Genomic DNA, 20,280 nt, shown 5'->3' with positions numbered 1-20,280 from the left:
AAATGCAATTTTTAACGAAAAACCAAATTCAAAAAACAAAACAAGCAAACTAAAAATATTGCTTCATAAAGACAGTTTAAATGACTAATGGTAGTTGTAATTAAAAATTTAGTGAAGATATCAACTCCCATAATTCCCATCGCCTTCTTATGGAAGATGAACTTTCAACTCTACAAAGCAATCAATTGACCATAAAATAAAAAATCACCAAATTACAAGGGAACTTGAAAAACAACGCAGTAATTATTACTTGGAGTATGACTACGGATTACGTTCTTGAGTTCGTGAATGGTTCAGTGACTACCGGTTTGTTACATAAATTATCAGGTGATAATGAACCAAATGAAAAGAATAGCAAGGTTACTGAGGAGTCATTACCAGACGATGATATTTTTATTATTTTCGAAAAAATTGCAAAAGAGAAGGATAAAAGGAAAAGAAATGTAAAAATAGGCGGAAAGAAAAATCTGATCTATAATTATTTTAGTAGTGGTTTCTACAAGTTTTGCAAACAATGCAATTTTCTACATATTTGTCGTCATTTTATTTCGGGAGTATGTATGTCTGATAAGTGTATTTCTGATCATGTTGACCTGTGTTCTGTTTTATCTTGTATTGATAAGTCGTTTAATTTTGCTCATGCATCATCAGGGGTGGAGGGTAGGTTTAAAGCCCAATCTTTTTTAGGGCAGCACTGAAAGTATTTGTGACCCCCTCCTCCCCTGGGCCGTGTTCCAGTGGACTTCCAGTCTTATCCCCCTGCATACCCGATGCAGAGCTGCATACCCCAGGAATCCCTCCTTCGAAATTCTCCTTCGTCCCAGGTATGTAGGTGTGCCCGGTCGAACCAACCCTTCAGTTCACGTTACCCAATTCAGACTATCCCCAAACCTACCATTACTCACATTCCTCCCAAAGGTCCACATACCATTGACATAAATCCCCTCCGTGCGCCCAAGAATATAATAACTGGTTGTGGGCTCCATCCATCTTTTATCAAAATAAACTTGACCCTTCACCTCTCAGACACCCTCTACCCTACCTCCTTTTTTCAGCATCATCTTACCTTACCATACCTCCCTGCAAAGAACGGGAAATGTTTCGCCCATCCCTTGAACTTTGTTCCACGTGGCACCATCCCACAGCTTATATTTAAAAACCACTCCGAAAATTACTGAAACTCAACGTTAGTCACGTTTTCCCAGTCCATTTTTAGGTTACTTGAAAAGGCAACTAGAACTTTTAATTTTTAACGAACGTTATTATTATTAAAAACAGTCGTAACTTAAGAATTAACTTACGTGTGTAAACAGTGGTCAAAGTTTGCAACTTGCAGCCCCTTCCCCGGGGACTGTGGGGGAGTACGTCATCCCAAAGACATAGTTATTATGGTTTTCGACTATGCTGAACAAAATGGCTATCTCAAAATTTTAATCCGTTGACTCCGGGAAATAATGAGCGTGGGAGGGGGCCTAGGTGCCGTCCAATCTTTGGTCACTTAAAAAGGGCTCTAGAACTTTTCATTTCCGTTAGAATGAGCCCTCACCACTCGGTTGATAAGATGACCTCTGGAAAAAAAAAAAAAAAAAAAAACACGCACCCGTGATTGGTCTTCTGGCCAAACAATACGAAGTTCCACATTTTTGTAGATAAGAGCTTGAAACTTTTACCATAGGATTCTCTGATATGCTGAATGCGATGGTGTGATTTTCGTTAAGATTCTATGACTTTTAGAGGATTGTTTCCGCCTATTTTCCAAAATAAGGCAAATTTTCTCTGGTTCGTAACTTTTGATGACAAAGAGTAAATTTGATGAAACTTATATATTTAAAATCAGCATAAAAATCTAATTCCTTTGGTGTATCTTTTAGTATCAAAATTCCGTATTTAGAGTTTTGTTTACTATTGAGCCGGGTCGCTTTCAGATTAAGATCCGCCTTATCATGGTCTGAAAATTGCAACTAAACACCCTTAGTTGTTAGATTTCATGAAATTATGCTAAATTCTCAGTAAATTGCTTTTATTGGGTTGGGTTTGGAATTAATGCCAAGAAATCATAGTTGCAGTGCTATTACTTAAAAAACCAAGGAAATAGGCACTACAGATATAATGAACTAGATAAGACGTTTTCTGTATCTAACATTGTAAGGAAGTATTAATCGTTACTATCATGCAACTCAAATTCACTTGAAATGGGCACTAGATAGGGTAATTTCCTTCTAATGTAATTTAGGACTAGGCCTCAGCTCTCAAATTGCAGACTCTTGCTCAAGAACAAGCAACTATCGTCGTATTTGGCTCCATGCATGAATCATACTGTTTTTTTTTTTTTTTTTTTTTTTTTTTTTTTTTTTTTTTTATCTGATGAAAGATTCAGCCCTTGAAGACGTTTCTGTTAAAGTTATAGAACCTAGGGAACTTCAACTGGAAGCAATTCTGGTTGCATTGATCCTTAATGCCTTAAGGTTTTTTTTGTTTGTTTTTTTTTAGTCGCTTTTTAGGAGTGAATATCAATATACTTTAAACTCTCTCATTTCATTCACTAGTACTTTTTAGCAATCCTAGAACATCAGAGGTGTGGATAAATATGTCTTAATAAAGCGGTAAAAACATAGATTTGTTGAATATTCCTACATACCGTCAAATAAGGTTTAGAATGACTATACCTGATAGAATGACTATCCTTTACCTTGTCGAAAATTCACTTTTGTTACTTGTTTTTCCATAACATATTGGAAAATAAACTTATAGAGCTCTATAAAACAAAGATCTTCTTTGGAAGGGAACGTTGATAACACGTATCAAAAATGACATTAAATTAGTAATCTATCTATTTTTTAGAATCATGGAACTCCTACACGAATTACGGAGAGCTTCAACAGCGTTATCGAAGGTGGCTGCAGAGAAAAATGCATGGGTATTCTCAACTGTGGGCATGTGTGCTATAGAATTTGTCATATTCAGGATCGGGATCATCAGGAAACACGATGTATGGAAGAATGTAACAAGTACCTCTGCTCTTTTCAACATAAGTGCAAAAAAAGATGCTATGAGGTCTGTGGGAGCTGCAAGGTCACTGTTGAGAAAACTCTTACTTGTGGTCATAAGGCATTATTGGCCTGTTCTGAAAACGAACTGAAATATAAGTGCTTGGAAATGATTGACAAGGTCTTGCCCAACTGTCAGCATACTGCTAATATGCCATGTAGCACTAATCCTGAAACCTACATTTGCAACAATTCTTGCAAGTTTCGACTGGATTGTGGTCATTCATGTACTCGGAAATGCCACAAAAATGTAAGTGAATTCTTTTTGACTATTTCTTTGGATTTCTTCATAGAGTGGGAAAACTTACCTGGGGAAAACATTTATATATGTTTTAGGAATACCTTTTAGATTTTAGTCTGAAGAAAGACTGAATTCCAAGTACAAGATTGCTGAATTCGATTTATCTCAGCGGAATAACAAAAAAGATGCTTTCTTTTGATCGTGTGTAACACAGCTATACTTAAGTGTTCCTATTCTTTTGCAAATATATTTAATAGATATCCTTCGTTGATTTTCACCGAAGATCTTTGAAATTGTGTACTCTTTATTCATGGTTACAAAGACAAATTTGTAATTGTGTCTCGGGTTTTTAATGTTAGAAGTTTTTTCTAAAAATATCAGCATTTAAAATCTTGTTAATGATTGACAGTTTGTGGTAAGGGATTAGGGGCAGTTTGCGGTAAGGGACATAATTTTTTTAAATGAAAATGCCAAAACTCAACTTTTAAACACAGGAATCCAAAACAGTATGTCTCTGTATATGTACCTATGCAGGAGGTAAATATACATCAAAAGAATTTGAGATTAATTCAAATGATCTCCTCAATGCCTGAAAACAGTTTGGCCTACAAGTTCAATTTTTTCGTACTTCGTCCTGTTTGGTGAATATATCCTCCTGCAACTGAAATAGATTCTTGTATACGTGCAAGATCTCAAAAATCTTGTTGCAAGAAAGAAAAATTGTTGGTAAAATAATTACCTGTAAAACATATTAGTTCATTATAGGAAACTGTATTAAGGTCATAGTCTTAGCAATAACATTGACTTCGTAAATTGTTGAAGTTTTTGACGCCTTTCCTCTCAATACACTTCTTAGATACCTTCTGTTAGTAGGTTTTTAATTACGCAGCACTCAGTATAGTTAACTGAAATGTCAAATGCACAAACTCCACTGATTGAATCTAAAATAATTTTGTGTGCCAACTGTCCAACCTGCATTGGCAGCATGTATTGATGGACAAATTTACCACCAGTACTACTACTAAAAATCATGCTTTGTGGCAACCCGGCTGGGGTCAAACGGAGAACAGGACATCCTCAAATGGGGATGGGAAGGGGTCAGGGTCAGGGGTTAGAAGAGAATTAAAGGAAAAACGAATTTCATGGGAGGGAGTTCAGAGTGAAGCTCTGAATAGAAGGGGGGAATGTACCCAGCTGCGGTTGCGTCAGGCGAGTTTTTTCTGCAGCAAATTGTGTGTAGTAGTAGATTGGTTTCCTATGTACTATTTTTTTCTGATTCGTAATATGTCTCAAATGGTGTATGTCTAATCACACCTCGCTGAAATCGGAGTCATGCAAATATTTTCCGTCTGTTGGATTGTGTCCTAAGTAAAATTGTTATTTAAACAAATTACTAATTATGAACCTGAAGCTACTATTATATTATGGAAACTCAGAGTCATTTTTCACCACAGTTTGGGTTTTTGGGTTTGGGTTTTTGGGGTTTTGGGGCTGTTGATTACAAATCTAAGACCAATATCCATAGACAGCTCAAAATTAAGACGTGTTAATTATGTATTTGTCAACTTATTTTTGCTTTTTGCCAGAGTTGATATAAAATGATTTTGAAGTTTCTGTCTAGTCTAGTGCTGTCGGATATTGGACATAGAAGTCTGGTGTAGTTTCGCTATGGAATGCGATGTTACGTCTTTTGACCCTCCCCACTAAAGGCTAAAATTTCATTTGTCTCTTATTGGAAAATACAGATTAGTTTAAAAATTACCCATTCGTGTCTTATATAAGTTGTGTTGAACTAATAATTTTCTTTGAAATTTTAGACTTTAAAGGAAGAAAGTAGCAATGAAATAAGAAGTCTTTTAGAATAGTAAAATTAAATTGACTCAATCAAATTTATTCATTTCGAGAAATTTTTTTTCGGAAACTTAATTACTGCGATGCTGTAAAAAAAAAAAACTGTGCAAAATCTCTGTCATTTGAATAGTTCGGATAATAGTTATAAATGACACCATAGCCATTAAATTCGAAATCCTATAAATGCTTGCCCTTTGTTATATGGACTTTTGATTTTCTAAATTCAGCTCCAAATATTCCGTATTGTATGAAGAAATAGACTAGAAATATGCAACTAAAACGGAGCTCCCTTTTTTTTAAGTTTTATGTGCACTTTTTGCATTACAGTGTTCTATTAGAAGGGTAGAGTCAAGATTGGTCAAAGAGATCTATAGTGGAAGATGAAAATGTGGAATAAGATAATAAGGGTCAGTACATTTTAGTTGAAGAATCCCTAAAAAAGATTATCATGCCAAAATCAAATTATTCATTGGTATTTCGCTAGGGTTTTAAATGAAACTTCTATCCCAGTTTTCACAGGCAATCTGAATTTGATGGTATAATTTACATGTAGATCACTTCCTTTTTGGGGATGTCTGTATATTTTTCGGGAAGTATTTTATCTTTTTGTGCTATGAGGTATAAACTTTGAGGTGCAACTTTAAAATTGACTAATTTTAGATATATGAAATCGGAGTACAAAGCAAATTCCGTTTGTGTATATATTCATATTAAACTTAATATCAGCCTTAATATTGACGAGGATCGGTTTATACTTGCCTTGAACGATTTAGTTCATCTGTTTTGACAGATATATCAAATTGCATTTTCAAAGGTTTTTATTTCAGGATGACCCCCATCACCAAAAGTATAAGTGTCATAAACCATGTACATTGAAGAATGATGCATGCAAGAAAGATCACCGATGTTCTCTGAAGTGCTGGGAAACCTGCCTGAAATGCCCAGAAATTATTGACTACAACCTTCCTTGTGGTCACACCGTAAAAATTGACTGTTCGCGTGACATGAATCACTATAAGTGTACGTTTGTCGTAGAAAAGGTTACTAACGATTGTCGCCACGCAATCAAGTGTTACTGTCACATAACGCCGACCAAAGACATGTGCGAGGTAGGTTTTATGTTTTACCATATAATGTCTTTTTTTTAAAAGAATGTAGAATATGTTTGGTCAGTAAAATTACTTTAAACTAACATGAGTGTGTCAGTATTGAACAAATGTGAGTTAAATTCAAGGAACTGCGAAAACAGTTACAACAAAGATCCAAAGTAGCAAGTATTATTTCAATGTAAACGGGACAAAATTAATGGAAAGACGTCAAGCACTAAGTCAATGTTTGAAACAACGGTAACGATTTACGAATAACGGAATAAGATAAATGGAAAGACGTCAAGCAGTAAATCAATGTTTAAAATAACGATTACGATTTCCAATAACGGAACAAGATAAATGGAAAGACGTTAAGCACTAAATTTATGTTTAAAATAATGATTAAATAACGATTTATGAATAACGGAATAAGGTAAATGTAAAGACGTCAAGTACTAAATCAATGTTAAAAATAACGATTACGATTTCCAATAACGGAACAAGGTAAATGGAAAGATGTTAAGCACTAAATTGATGTTTAAAATAATAATTAAATAACGATTTATGAATAACGGAATAAGGTAAATGTAAAGACGTCAAGCACTAAATCAATATTTAAAATAACGACTAAATAACGATTTACGAGTAACGGAACAAGATAAATGGAAAGACGTCAAGCAGTAAATCAATGTTTAAAATAACGATTACGATTTCCAATAACGGAACAAGATAAATGGAAAGACGTTAAGCACTAAATTTATGTTTAAAATAATGATTAAATAACGATTTATGAATAACGGAGTAAGGTAAATGTAAAGACGTCAAGCACTAAATCAATATTTAAAATAACGACTAAATAACGATTTACGAGTAACGGAACAAGATAAATGGAAAGATGTCAAGCACTAAATCAATGTTAAAAATAACGATTTAAACGTTGCACAAAGGAACTACGATATTCTCGTGTTGCCGAAGTGAAATTCTCCTGAAGAAAAAGTCTATTGGCCATCTTCCTAGTTTGTCTACTATGATATTGGGTATGAACTGCACTGTTCAGTGCAGTTCATACAGTTCATTTGACCTTAAGTGACAAATGACCTGCATGCTAATCAAAAGGAATACACTCTCAATATACTGAAATATAGACTTAAGTTCCGAACAAATCTACGATCCCAGGATTAGGGGTCTAACGATATATTGTATAAGCTATTCAAGCTTTATATTATAGCTTTATTTTAAGAACTCTCATTTTAAATCCCGACCAGATCCGGTGACATTGGGGGGAGTTGGAGGGGAAACCGGAATCTTACGAATGGGTGATCGGATCTTAACAGAACTTGATACACAGAATAATCTTATGTCTCAGATGCTCTATTTTCAATTCCAATCGGATCCGGGTACACAGAGGGTTGGAGGAGGGAAACAGAAATCTTGGAAACCGGAAATCTTGGAAAACGCCTAGAGTGGAGAGATCGGGATGAAACTTGATGGGAAGAATAAGCACAAGTTATAGATACATGATTGACATAATTGGAACGGGTCCGTTCTCTTTGGGGGAGAAGGGGGTTGTTAATTTGGAAAAATTGGAAAATTGAGGTATTTTTAACTGAGGGAACGGGTGACCAGATTTTAATGAAATTTGATATTTAGAAGAAATTCATGTCTCAGAGCTCTTACTTCAAATCCTGACCAGATCTGTTGAGATTGGGGGAGTTGTAAGGGGAAATCGGATCTTGGAAAACTCTTAGAGTAGAGAGATCGGGATGAAACTTGGTGGGTAAAATAATTAAATGTCGTAGATACGTTATTGACGTAACCGGACTGGATCCGCTCTCTTTGGAGGAGCTAGGGGGGTGGGGTTCAGTGCTTTGGCGAGTTAGGTGCTTTTAGACGTGCTAGAACGATGAAAATCGGTAGACGTGTCAGGGAGCTGCACAAATTGACTTGATAAAGTCGTTTTCCCCGATTCGACAATCTGGGGGGCTGAAAGGAGAGGAGAAATTAGAAAAATCGAGGTATTTTTGACTTACGAGTGGGTGGTCGAATCTAAATGAATTTTGATATTTAGGAGGACCTCGTGACTAAGAGCTCTTATTTTAAATCCCGACTGGCATTAAGCCTCTGATTTTCCTTTTAAATCTATCTATTGATTTTTAGAATTTTGCTAGAGCTCATACCATATGAGCTCTTGGCTCTTCCGACCTCGTCACAAGTGTCAGATGAGCTTTTAGCTCTTGTTTTTCTGGATGTGATCGTATCGACTTTACTCATTGGTTCTAGAATATTGCGAGAGGGCTCATTTGAACGGAATTAGCCCTCGTGGCGGCGGTTTCGGTTTTACAGCAGTAGTGGCGCACATCAACATTTGATATTATATCCGAATATCGAATCTTTAGGGTTTTTCGCAGAAAGCGTTTGTCAAAGACTTCCAAATCATGGAGATAAAGCGCCTTCAGTGGCCAAGTTTCGACTGCATGGAAGAGAACAGATCTAACAGCCACTCTATATGCAGAAATTTTGCTCTTCATGCTGATCTCCCGCCAGTCCCACAAATGGCGGTGGAGTTGTAAGACGATGGCTTTGGCTTTGTTGATTCTGTTCTGTACGTCAAGGTCACGGCCTCCACGAGGGTCTATTACTGAGTCAAGATAGGTGAAGGACTTTTTCCAATTCTTATCCGTAAAGCACAAGTCGATAATCCAACTGCATATTTAGATCCTTGACTTTAGTTTTGGCCGTGTTGATCTTCATATCCGGTAGCTGAGAGAAATATGTTATTTCATTTAACATTGCTTGGGCAGTTGGTGGATCAACAGTAAGATTGTCGATGTCATCCGCGTAGTCCAGGTCAGACACGTTAATGCCCAATCCCATAACAACACCATCAAAACTTGAGAGTGCCCTTTCTAGAATCCAGTCTATACAGTAAATACAGTAGAACAAAACAAGAAACAATATTAATTTCTGTTTCACACCGCTTTCACAGGCAAACATTGCCGAACATGCGTTTCTAGATAATGCAATAAGAATCAAAATTGCAAAATACTCTTAAATCTCAAGAACAACAACAAAAGTTTATCCGAAATATTAAACCAATTTGTATAACTTCCCCAATGGTGTTCTTTTCTTTTCGACCCGATGCCATTTTTGAGGAGTTTCAGGCTATTTTTCGAAATTCCTATAAATCTGTTAGTAGTTACAATTCCTGAATCAGCTAAATACGGCAATTTTATCCCACTAGGCAGTTTTTTTGTTTTTTTTTTGTCGTTGCTACGGGCTTGTTCTTTAACATGATATTGTCAACATCAATGTCTCCCAAAGGTTAGATTACACGGTACGATAATACCAAGAAGTTTTGTGTGACAGGTAGCCAAAAGGGGGATATGGGGAAAAACAAAATATGGAGAACTATTTATTCTAATTGTTCTCATGGGAGTTTATTCTTATGGGTATTGATTTTTCTAGAAGAAGTTTCGCTTGAAATTCAATAAAATATCCGGTACACAGCCTTTCATATTTTTCTCGCAACTTTTAGAACAGACTTTTCATCAACTTCCTTCCATTAACAATAGTATGGAACATCAAAGGCCCAAAGAAAGCTCCTTGGTCAAGTCACAAAACTCGTACGAGACAACACTAACTACAGGGTATGCACAGGAAACTGTACCTTTTAAGCAATTCAATTATTCCATTCACAGAAGCGTACTCAACAGGTAGTTGTTGGGGAGGTGATATCGTCTCCGATTGAGGTAATAAGGGGCCCCAGGGCAGTTGCCTATGACCTGTTTTATTCTGTTTATTTGTGAATGATTTACCCTCTTCTATCCATCACTCATTTCTAAAGTCGTTTGCGGACGACGTGAAACTCTACTTACCCATAAAAAATATAACAGAGGTACAACTTATGCAAGAGGACCTGGATTCCCTGACTCAGTGGTGTGAGTCCAATTCTATGTTTATAAATCCGTCTAGGTGTGTTGTTTTACATTTGGTCGTAGGATACCTCCCAATTACACGTATATTTTGTCTGGTTCAAATGTCCCTTCTGAAAAAATAGTGTGAGACCTTGGTATCTATTTCGATACACAACTAAAATTTCACAAGCATGTTTCAGCAATTGTAAGAAATGCGCACTACCGTCTATCGTCTTTGAAGATATGGTTCAGAAAATTCAGTCCTCCAAATCTCCTTTTGCTTTACAAGTCTCTTGTTTGCCCACTTCTCGATTATAACACTTCCGTCTAGTTTCCATTAAGTGCAATGGATGAGCTTCGCGTAGAACTAGAATTAATGATTTTATGCCGAATTGTATAAGTAAGTGCAAAAGAATCCCTAATTTCTTCTATAGATTTGATCAACTTACTTCCTGTATAATCTCAATGTATATTTGAGGTATTTGATTCATTTAACTGCAACAACTCCCCTTTGGTCTGTCTAGTTACGCTTATGAGGGAATTCAGCTAGTGTTGAGATGTTAACATTTAATTTGTAGTCCTAAAATATACTGTCCAGAAAAAAAATCTACCAGGCATTAGAACTTTTAGTGTGGGGTACTCTCTCATGATTGTGAATGTGGCCAACCCATCTCATAATAGTTCTAAAAATAGAACACACGAGTCTCGCTGTTTTGGATCACAAGTCTTAAAAAGATGGCGCCGGAACTAAAGTTTCAGAAACTCCATTAGGGCCCAAAGAAGCTCATTATTTAGGCTATACTAGCTACACTTAGTGCTGTAGTATGCCTTAATAATTGTATGTAATGATGTCTTATCAGCCAGTTGTCTTATCAGCCAGTTGTGTTTGCAACGTAAATATGAAGGTTCAAAAGTGACATCATAGGATGGAGTTGAATATAGCTGTGCTGCTGATTTAAAGGATTTTGCCTTAGATTATTCAAGGCCCCTTTCTAACTATAGTGACAAAAGCCAGATGGCTATTTGAATTGTTTCACTTCTGATCATGACAGAACGACAGCCAGATGGCTGAAAAATGACGTGGAACACCTTAAAAGGACCTGATAAATCGAAGAGACATGCACAGTGGGCAGCCCGCCACGGAGTGCATCAAACAAACAAACAGCATCATTATTCAGGCGTATATATTTTTTTTTTCGAGACCTACATAGCCAGGATCAGGAACATTCAAGCTACTTTGAGCTATTCCGTTTGATTTTACTGGATCATCAGAAATATTTACCACAAATCTATCTGCATTAATTATATTGGAATTTTAAGATTTTATAGCCATATTTACAATTGTTCCCCTTAGGCCTACCTTGCACACGAAATATTCCTGGTCTGATCAAAAGTAACATATAAATAATTATTTGAGTATGCATCGTTGTACAGATGTACAGGTCGGAGGAAAATGTACTGAATCTGGCGCAATAGTACCACCCATCTAAGCAGTGCATTCAACCTTGTTTAATGCCTTGTTCAATTAAAACAGTGTTGCTCTAAACATTTGTTTTTTCTTTAGGGAAAAAAAACGAAGGACCACTATTTAAATAAATCGTCGAATGAAAAAAATACTGGGTAAGTGGAAGGAAAAAACTTTTAATTCTAACATGAAAAATAGACTAATCTATTGACTATATGTTAATATTGCAACAATTTTACTCAATAAGAAAATGTTTTGGGAATTTGTTTGTTTGCACTTCTGAAAAAAGTTATTCTCATTTATTTTGTTTGTTTTAAGTCAAGTAACTGTTCCACCACTCTCCAATGCGGCCACAAGTGCAAGAAGTCATGCAGAGAAATATGTGATTCGGAAGATTGCATTGAACTCACCAAAACTGATATCTTCCTCGCATGTAGTCACAAAGCATATTACTATTGCAATCGCAAAAGAGGTAAGTTTGCTGCCTGTTTATGCTGTATGTTTAAGAAATTAACGTTTGACTTATATTTGTATATCATGGCTATTCGTAATCCAAGTTTAAAGATTTGGATGTTAGCAAGACAACTGGGCGAGCAAGCTATATCAGTGGCACTAGTTTATTTGAACCTTTTTGTTTATTCGACTGTCGTGACTGCCTGGTATTTACTAATTAATTAAACTATTTGCAAAACTTTGGTTTGTGTGTAGCGCTTGGCTGTCGCTGAAGCAACGTCTAATCATTCACGGCTTTAAGCATAATCGAACCTTTTTGTACGTGCTACAGTGACCCCATGGCTATCGAAAGCTAAGAATCATAAAGAGAATATTATCAAAATCCTCCTATATTAGTTGAAGGAACAACTGCCCTAAATTGTTCCAAAAGCGACTGGTATAAGTGGTGCTATATCTTGATTTGGCATTTAAGAGAATATCTGTTTTTTTTCGTTCATGCCGAAGAACTTAAGTCTGGAGCAGAAAAAAAAAAAAAATTAACAATCTGGAGATGAAAAGCCTTTGGTCAGATATCTGGGCGTAGCATTTTAACTAATCAAAAAACGGGCCGCATTGGGACGAAATTCCTAATCCAGGGACCTGGAACCCAAGAGGCTCCGCGATAAAGAATGGTAAACGATAAACTGAACTAGAAATCCTAAATTACAATCGAAAAATATAGAGCATATAAAAACATGTTGTTTAAAAATTTTTAAACCATATGTTTAAACAAATTGTAGACATCAAACATTTCTGAAAGAAGCCCCTAATGAAGACCAATCCTTCTAACATGATAACTTCTGGGGGGGGGGAGGACCGCAACAGCAATGATTGACTTGCTTAAGCCTAACTTCTTTGTGAAAGAGGATTTTGTGAAAATAGAGTAAGTTGTTTTTACTAAATAACTATGATCAGAATTGTCTTCCTTGTCTCTTAAGCGACGTTGTGGCACTTTTGATACTGACTTTCGACTTTTTGATACTCTAAAATGTGTCTATTAAACTCTGCCCACATGATCATTACCTTGGTAAAAAAGGTGGAGGGGGGGGGGGTAATGATTTGTTGTCGTTATAATTTGTCGCCAAGGGAAGTTAATGTTCCAGGAAAAAATGAGTATGATGAAATAATTTGGATTAAAGTTAAACCGAAGGTTCTGCCACGCCCATTAACTATTATAATTGTTGGTTGTTTTTATCATTCAACCGACCGAAAATCAGAGCAGCTTAAAGATTTCTTGGAAGAACTCCATGCATCGCTTGATTACCTCCAGTCTAAACATCCAAACGCTGGGATCCTACTTACCGTTTACGGAAATGAACTAAATACAAGTCATATTATGCGATATTATGCCAGGGATATGTGCTTAAAAGCACATATCTTCCGCCTTTATACATCTTTTATCCGTCCATCACTTGAGTATGCTTGCCCGGTGTGAAATTTCGGTCTTACGGTGGATCAGTCCGATAGACTAAAAATTATCCAGAAGAGAGTCCTGAAAATTATTTACGGTCAGGGCAAAGTGCCTTACATTCTCCTTCTCAAGGAATTCCACTTCTCTGCCTTGGTAGCCCGAAGTATTACTCTTGGTACCAATTTCGTAAATAATCTGCGCTGTAACCCACGCTTTCAATGTATACTCCCAGCCCAGTATTGCCCTCCAATGCCCTGTTCACCTCGATCAGAAGCACAAAAATCCCAGTTTTAAATCCTATTAATGCAAGAATTGAGTGTTACAGAAAGAGCTTTGTGCCAGCGTTTGTTGAAATCATAAATAAATGAAATTTGTAATGCATCACGTTAATGTTTCATTTATATTGTTAATTTTATCTGACAGGCCAGTTGGATTCATCGGCGTATGATTTTTATAATGTACTTATGTTTTTACTTATACCCCTATTTTTTTCTACTTTCTCTTTTTACGGTAGGCTGTGAACAGAGGCAGATCTTTTTTGGCTAGACAGAGAACCTTCTGGTGAAAACAATTCATTTCTTTTAACACCGAAACGTTTGCCACTGCTAGTTTGGTCCTGTGAATACTTCTGGATTTCTGAAACCCTTTCGTATTTCAAGTTGCAGGGCGATAAGAATTCATCTTGATTATTCGGACTATGCTCTCCTTTTTTATTAAAAAATAAAGTATCTTGCACTAAATCGTGCAAAATATCTAATAATGAAAATTTCTCATCAACGAGTCAGTCAAAATTGTCCTGACCATCTGTGGGACTTGGATCAATTAAAATTCTTCTAAGAATGCATCGTTTATGTCTGGTATGTTAGCTATCAGCATGTCTTCGTTTATTTTGCTATCATTTTAATTTCCGAGTTCTAAATTTTTCTAACACTCATTGTGAATCTAAACCCTCTAAATAAAAGCCAACAATATCGGTAATACCTACAAGGTCATTGAAGTTATTATCCTCAATTTAAGCTGAGCTGTTATTCATTTCACTTAAATGGTGATTAAATTCCATTATCACTCAAATGCTGCTGCACCTCTATTTGCTCTGGAAATATAAGCTTCAGATTAATGACGATATTTATATTAATTAAGTAAAAAATCACTTATTTATTTGAAATATTGGTTTTTTCGCTGCAATATTTTTGTATTTTTCATAAATTTAAGAATAAAAATGGAATTACAAAAAAAATTATATAGATAGAAAAAAAGCATAGTAGCTATTTAAAGCTCACGTTTTTTGATATGGGCGTTTTAATGTTATTTCAAAATTATGTTTTTTAACTTTTCGCTGTGACCTGCTATGCCCTTCTTCTGCTAACGTGTATGGCTTACTCTATTCACAGTGCGCTATTTGCAGGAACTGCTCACTGAACTTAATTCCAGATTTGAATATTATATAAACATCAAAATTTAAACATGTTGGTGTAACGCTTCCGCTTGATAAAATTTGAGTTTCTGCTTAATTAAAACTGAATTATTAGAAGGAATTTCGGATTAGCCTAACAAACTATTTGGAATATTCACATTGAAAAAAGAAAAATTGGTAATTCTATTTGAGGGTCTTCATCATATCCTAGAAAGTAGCTGAATGAAGCACATTTAACTTTCAGGGATGAATTCAGCGTCTAAAATACACTCCTCAAAGGTCCTATTAAGCAGCTATCTCTACCCTTTCCTATGCCAATCTGAATTTTTATGGCACTTGGTATTAACCAAGTGACATATAGCAATCGCAAATTCTGTCGGTCTGTCTGTCGGTCCCGGCTTTGCTACTTTAGGCACTTCCAGGTAAGCTAGGAGGATGAAGTTTGGCAAGCGTATCAGGGACCGGACCAGATTAAATTAGAAATAGTCGTTTTCCCGATTTGACCATCTGGGAGGGAGTGGAGGGCCGGTTAATTCGAAAAAAATAGAAAAAATGAAGTATTTTTTACTTATGAGCGGGTGATGGGATCTTAATAAAATGTGATGTTTGGAATGATATTGTGTCTCAGAGCTCTTATTTTAAATCCTGACCAGATATGATGACATTGGGGGGAGTTGGAGGGGGGAAACCTAAAATCTTGGAAAACACTTAGAGTGGAGGGATCGGGATGAAACATGGTGGTAAAAATAATCACAAGTCCTAGATACATGATTGACATAACCGGAACGGATCCGCTCTCTTTAGGGTAGTTGAGGGGGTTAATTCTGAAAAATTAGAAAAAATGAGGTATTTTTAACTTACGAGCGGGTGATCGGATCTCAAAGAAATTTGATATTTAGAAGGATATCGTGTCTCAAAGCTCTTATTTTAAGTCCTGACCGGATCTGGTTATATTGGGGGGAGTTTGGGGTGGGGAACCTAAAATCATCGAAAACGCTTAGATTGGAGGGATCGGGATGAAACTTGGTGGGAAAAATAAGCAGAAATCTTAGATACGTGATTTACATAATTGGACCGGATCCGCTCTATTGGGGGGGGGAGTTAATTCTGAAAAATTAGAAAAAATAACGTATTTTTAACTTACGAAGGAGTGATTGGATGTTCATGAAACTTCATATTTAGAAGGACCTCGTGACTCAGATCCCTTATTTTAAATCTCAACCGGATCCAACGTAATTGGGGAGGGGGGCAGTTGGGAGGAACCGGAAATCTTAGAAAATACTTAAAGCGGTGAGATATGGATGAAACTGGATGGGAAGAATAAAAACTTGTCTAAGACACGTGATTGACATAACCGGACCGGATCTGCTCTCTCTGGTGGGGAGGGGGGTAATTTTGAAAATTGAGGAATTAGTAACTTACGAAAGGGTGACCAGATCTTAATGAAATTTGATATGTAGAAGGATATTGTGCTTTAAAGCTCTAATTTTAAATTCCGACCAGATCCTGTGACATTGGGGGGAGTTGGAGGGGGAAACCGGAATTCTTGGAAAACGTGAAAATTTGGGTATTTTTATCTTACGAATAGGTGATCGGACCTTATGAAATTTTAAATTTAGAAGGAATTCATGTCTCAGAGCTCTTATTTCAAATCCCGACCAGATGTTTTGACATTAGGGGGAGTTGGATGGGGAAATCTTGGAAAACACTTGGAGCGGAGGAATCGGGATGAAGCTTTGTGGATAGAATAAGCAAATGTCCTTGATACGTGATTGACGGAACCGTACTGTATTCGCTCTCTTTGGGGGAGTTGGGGGGAGGGGTACAGTGATTGGGCGAATTTGGTGCTTCTGGACGTGCTAGGACGATGAAAATTGGTAGGCGTGTCAGGGAGCTGCACAAATTGACTTAATAAAGTCGTTTTCCCAGATTCGACCATCTGGGGGGCTAAAGGGAGAGGAAAAATTAGAAAAAAATAGGTATTTATATCGTACGAGTGGGTGATCGGATCTTAATGAATTTTGATATTTAGAAGGACCTCGTGATTCAGTCTTATTTTCCTTTTTCAGTCTATTGATTCATAGAATTTTGCTAGAGCTCATACCATGATCTCTTGGCTCTTAGCTCGTCTTGCCTCGTCACAAGTGCCATATGAGCTCTTAGCTCTTGTTTTTAAAAAGGTTAACTTTAATTTTCCATTTAGTAATCCCCCCCCCCGCAAAAAAATCTGAATACGACCCTGCATACAAAATAAAATACATGCGATTAAAAAACAGTTAACAAAAATGTTTATCACGAGCCTAATTGGGCCGAATTCTCATTTCGGAATGAAAGAAAAAGAAGAAATAAACGCAACAAGAAAGAAAGAAAACAGCAACATCAACAAAAAACGGATCAATTAAATTTATAGAATCTGGCATCGGTACATGAATTGATCCAAAACAAAGTTTATTTGAAAGTAAACAATTCTATGGCTAGACATACTTTGGTGGATCATGGCGCTTGCAAACAATCTTGAGTTATTAGCAATCTGCTTGTTTTGAAACTCTTGCGTCGTTGCTGTAGTAGGTCTTATATTTAACCCTTCAACTAATTAATTTAGTAACTTTGAGCAAATAAACAGATAAGGAAAACAATGAATATTGTTTTGAATTTCAATTATTTTTTTTCAGACACGCCACCCCAGGAAGAACTACTGGCTCTCTGTCAAGAGCCCTGCTCCAGTCAACTGAGCTGTGGTCACAGATGTAGCGGAAATTGTGGAGAATGTCTTCAAGGAAGGCTGCACAAACAATGTGATATGAAGTGTGATCGTCAGCTTGTGTGTGGTCATGTGTGCCAGGAAGGCTGCTCTGCTCAATGTCCTCCATGCAAGGATAAGTGTCTTTTTAAATGCATACATAGTGGATGCATGAAGGTGTGTGGTGAGCTTTGTGCGCCGTGTAGAGTAAGTAGTTTTCTGATGCTAGTTTGTTCATATCTAGTGGATCCGTTACTAAACGATGCTTGCTAGTTAGGTAGCAGCTTGTTAATTCTTTATATGAAAAATCTAAACTTATCCATAAATATAACATGATTCAATATTTCCAAGCAACATAAAAATATTAACCATTCTATTAGAGCATAATTTTAACGTCCTTTACTAGGTTGCTACTACCGCTACAAACACTATGGCCAAGTGACATTATTCATCGATCTCAATAGCCGCGGATTTTTTGTAAAATTTTCCTCTTTGATTTTCCCAATATTCTAATGAAGGCTCGTATTTCCTTTTTATTACTGTGTGATATGGGCCTCTGCTCATAAATTATGGCTTGCTATTCTTCGTTCACATTTAGATTAGTGCGTTTAGGACTAGGTTGTCTACCCATAAAAGGAGTGAAGTATGCGGAAGTAAGATATTGTATGTGCATATACATAGATTTATTGCCTATCATAAATTTAGATTTACGAAACTTACGATAGTTCAATCCGACAGTGAGCAATAATAAGTAGGCTGGAACAAGAGTGAGTCGGTGGAGAGGTCTAACAAAATCACCCAGCTGAAGTGTTAGATTCCGTTATCAAGGGATGTACATTGATTATTGATTCTCAGATCCCTTAGACTTTACGCCAAAAAAAAAGGAAAGTTTATTCAATAAAGGCCAATCAGTTCTTTTTTTCTGTCTTTTTTTCGAAAGCGGTTGAATATGTTCAGCATTATCATGATGATTGTATGCGTCGGTTTTTGCGTATGTTTTTCGTGTGGGTCTGTGCTTGCATGCGTGCATGAATGTGCAAATCAGTGCTTGAGTTCCCCAGAAATTAACTTAATGGGCATTCAAGGAATTCACTTGCTGAGGAACAAATTCGATAAAACATTATATGTCTGTGTTTTAAGCCTCTAGGGACGTTTGTTTGTGTGGGTGAAGCGTAGCGACTGTCTATGATTCCTCATCGCAAGCTTATTTCGCTTTACTGCTATCTCAAAGCGTAAGTTTATGTCTCTAATTAAAACTAATTCATCGCTAATTATCAGGTCTTATTTGGTAGCGTTTTGGAAATGTGGCTGCTCTATGTCGTTAGTGTGAATTTTCAACTTTCTTTTCACCATTCTTTCGCTGCTCTGTTAAGATTCGGCTATTTGTTTTAAACTAAAAGTCACTCTTTAAAACGTGGTGTTTTGGCAACCTGGTTTGAAGCAGAAATGTGCATCTGGTATGCATTTGCATATATACGCTAGATTTATGGTCCAGATCTAGCGACTTGAAATGGATTTTACGGTCGGTAGCTGCGGTAACTAAACTAGGTTTTGAAAAAAAATATTGATTTACCTTCTCAGACGTGGAATGACCGCTTGTTGGATCCTTAGTTTACCATTTTTTAACATTCTAAGAAGTAGGTTTAGACTGAATTTTGAGCAGGTGAACGTCATCCTTGAACACAAATGGTGATTTACTCGTATATTTTCTTTCTGTCACTTGAGGCTTGATATTTATTAATCGATTTTTTGATTTTTATTTTCTAATCTAATTAGTCATTAGTTGATTTTTTATTTAGCGAATATCCATGGTTTATCTTATTTTTATTATGACTCGATTTTTATTATTTTTTAATAATTTAACTTATTTTGACTTCTCCTTGTGAGTTTTAAGCTTATATTTAAGTATAAAACAATGCTTTTGAAGTTTTTACTTTATACATAGGAGCCTTGCGCATGGAAATGTAAACATATAACATGCGATCTTACCTGTGGTGAGCCATGTAAACGTGAGAAATGCAACAACCCCTGTGAAGAAATTCTTCAGTGTGGCCATCCTTGTATTGGATTATGTGGAGAAATGTGCCCACAACAATGCAGAATATGTGACAAGAAAGAACTAGAAGAGTTCATATTATATGGAAATGAAACCGAACCTGATTCAAGGTACTAAAATATTTCTCGTCTGATTTTAATATCCAATTATAAAAAATGGGACTAGGGTGCCTAATTAATATAGCTTATGCCTGAAAATCTGTAAACTATGGACTCGATTATTATCAAAGGACAGGGACGTACAAAGACATTTATCGGGGGGGGGATTTATAGATTTTTTTTATAATCATGGCTGCAGCAATAGCTGCATCATAGTAAAGAGCGAACCACGACGCATAGCAACCGAAAGTTAGAAAACTTGTTTGAAGAAAAATACCTTATAAGAAAAAAATTGTTCTTGGAAACTGACTCACGGAAGGTAATCATTATTTCAATTCATCATAGTATTAAAAGCTCATAACATCCTGAAACCCTTGGAAATGGCATGAGATCGGAATTAAAGTGCGTCATTAGTATCACCATGGTCGATAACCTTACACGTGTGAATCACAGTCCCCCTCCT

General features: G+C 36.3%; 1 protein-coding gene across 1 annotated transcript in view; it reads left to right on the top strand.

The window, feature by feature from the left end:
- The window catches only part of LOC136030174 (NFX1-type zinc finger-containing protein 1-like), a gene marked incomplete in the record, with an annotated part of 141,530 nt that overhangs the window by 95,266 nt on the left and 25,984 nt on the right, over positions 1-20,280 (top strand). Inside the window, 5 exon segments of the mRNA XM_065708912.1 lie at positions 2,842-3,297; positions 5,967-6,248; positions 11,925-12,078; positions 17,596-17,870; positions 19,609-19,829. Of these exon segments, the coding sequence (XP_065564984.1) occupies positions 2,842-3,297; positions 5,967-6,248; positions 11,925-12,078; positions 17,596-17,870; positions 19,609-19,829 (1,388 nt within the window).

The sequence above is a fragment of the Artemia franciscana genome, chromosome 8, assembly GCF_032884065.1.
Source record: "Artemia franciscana chromosome 8, ASM3288406v1, whole genome shotgun sequence".
NCBI lineage: Eukaryota > Metazoa > Arthropoda > Branchiopoda > Anostraca > Artemiidae > Artemia > Artemia franciscana.
The sequence above is the reverse complement of the archived record's forward strand: the minus strand, read 5'-3'. Positions and strand labels throughout refer to the sequence as shown.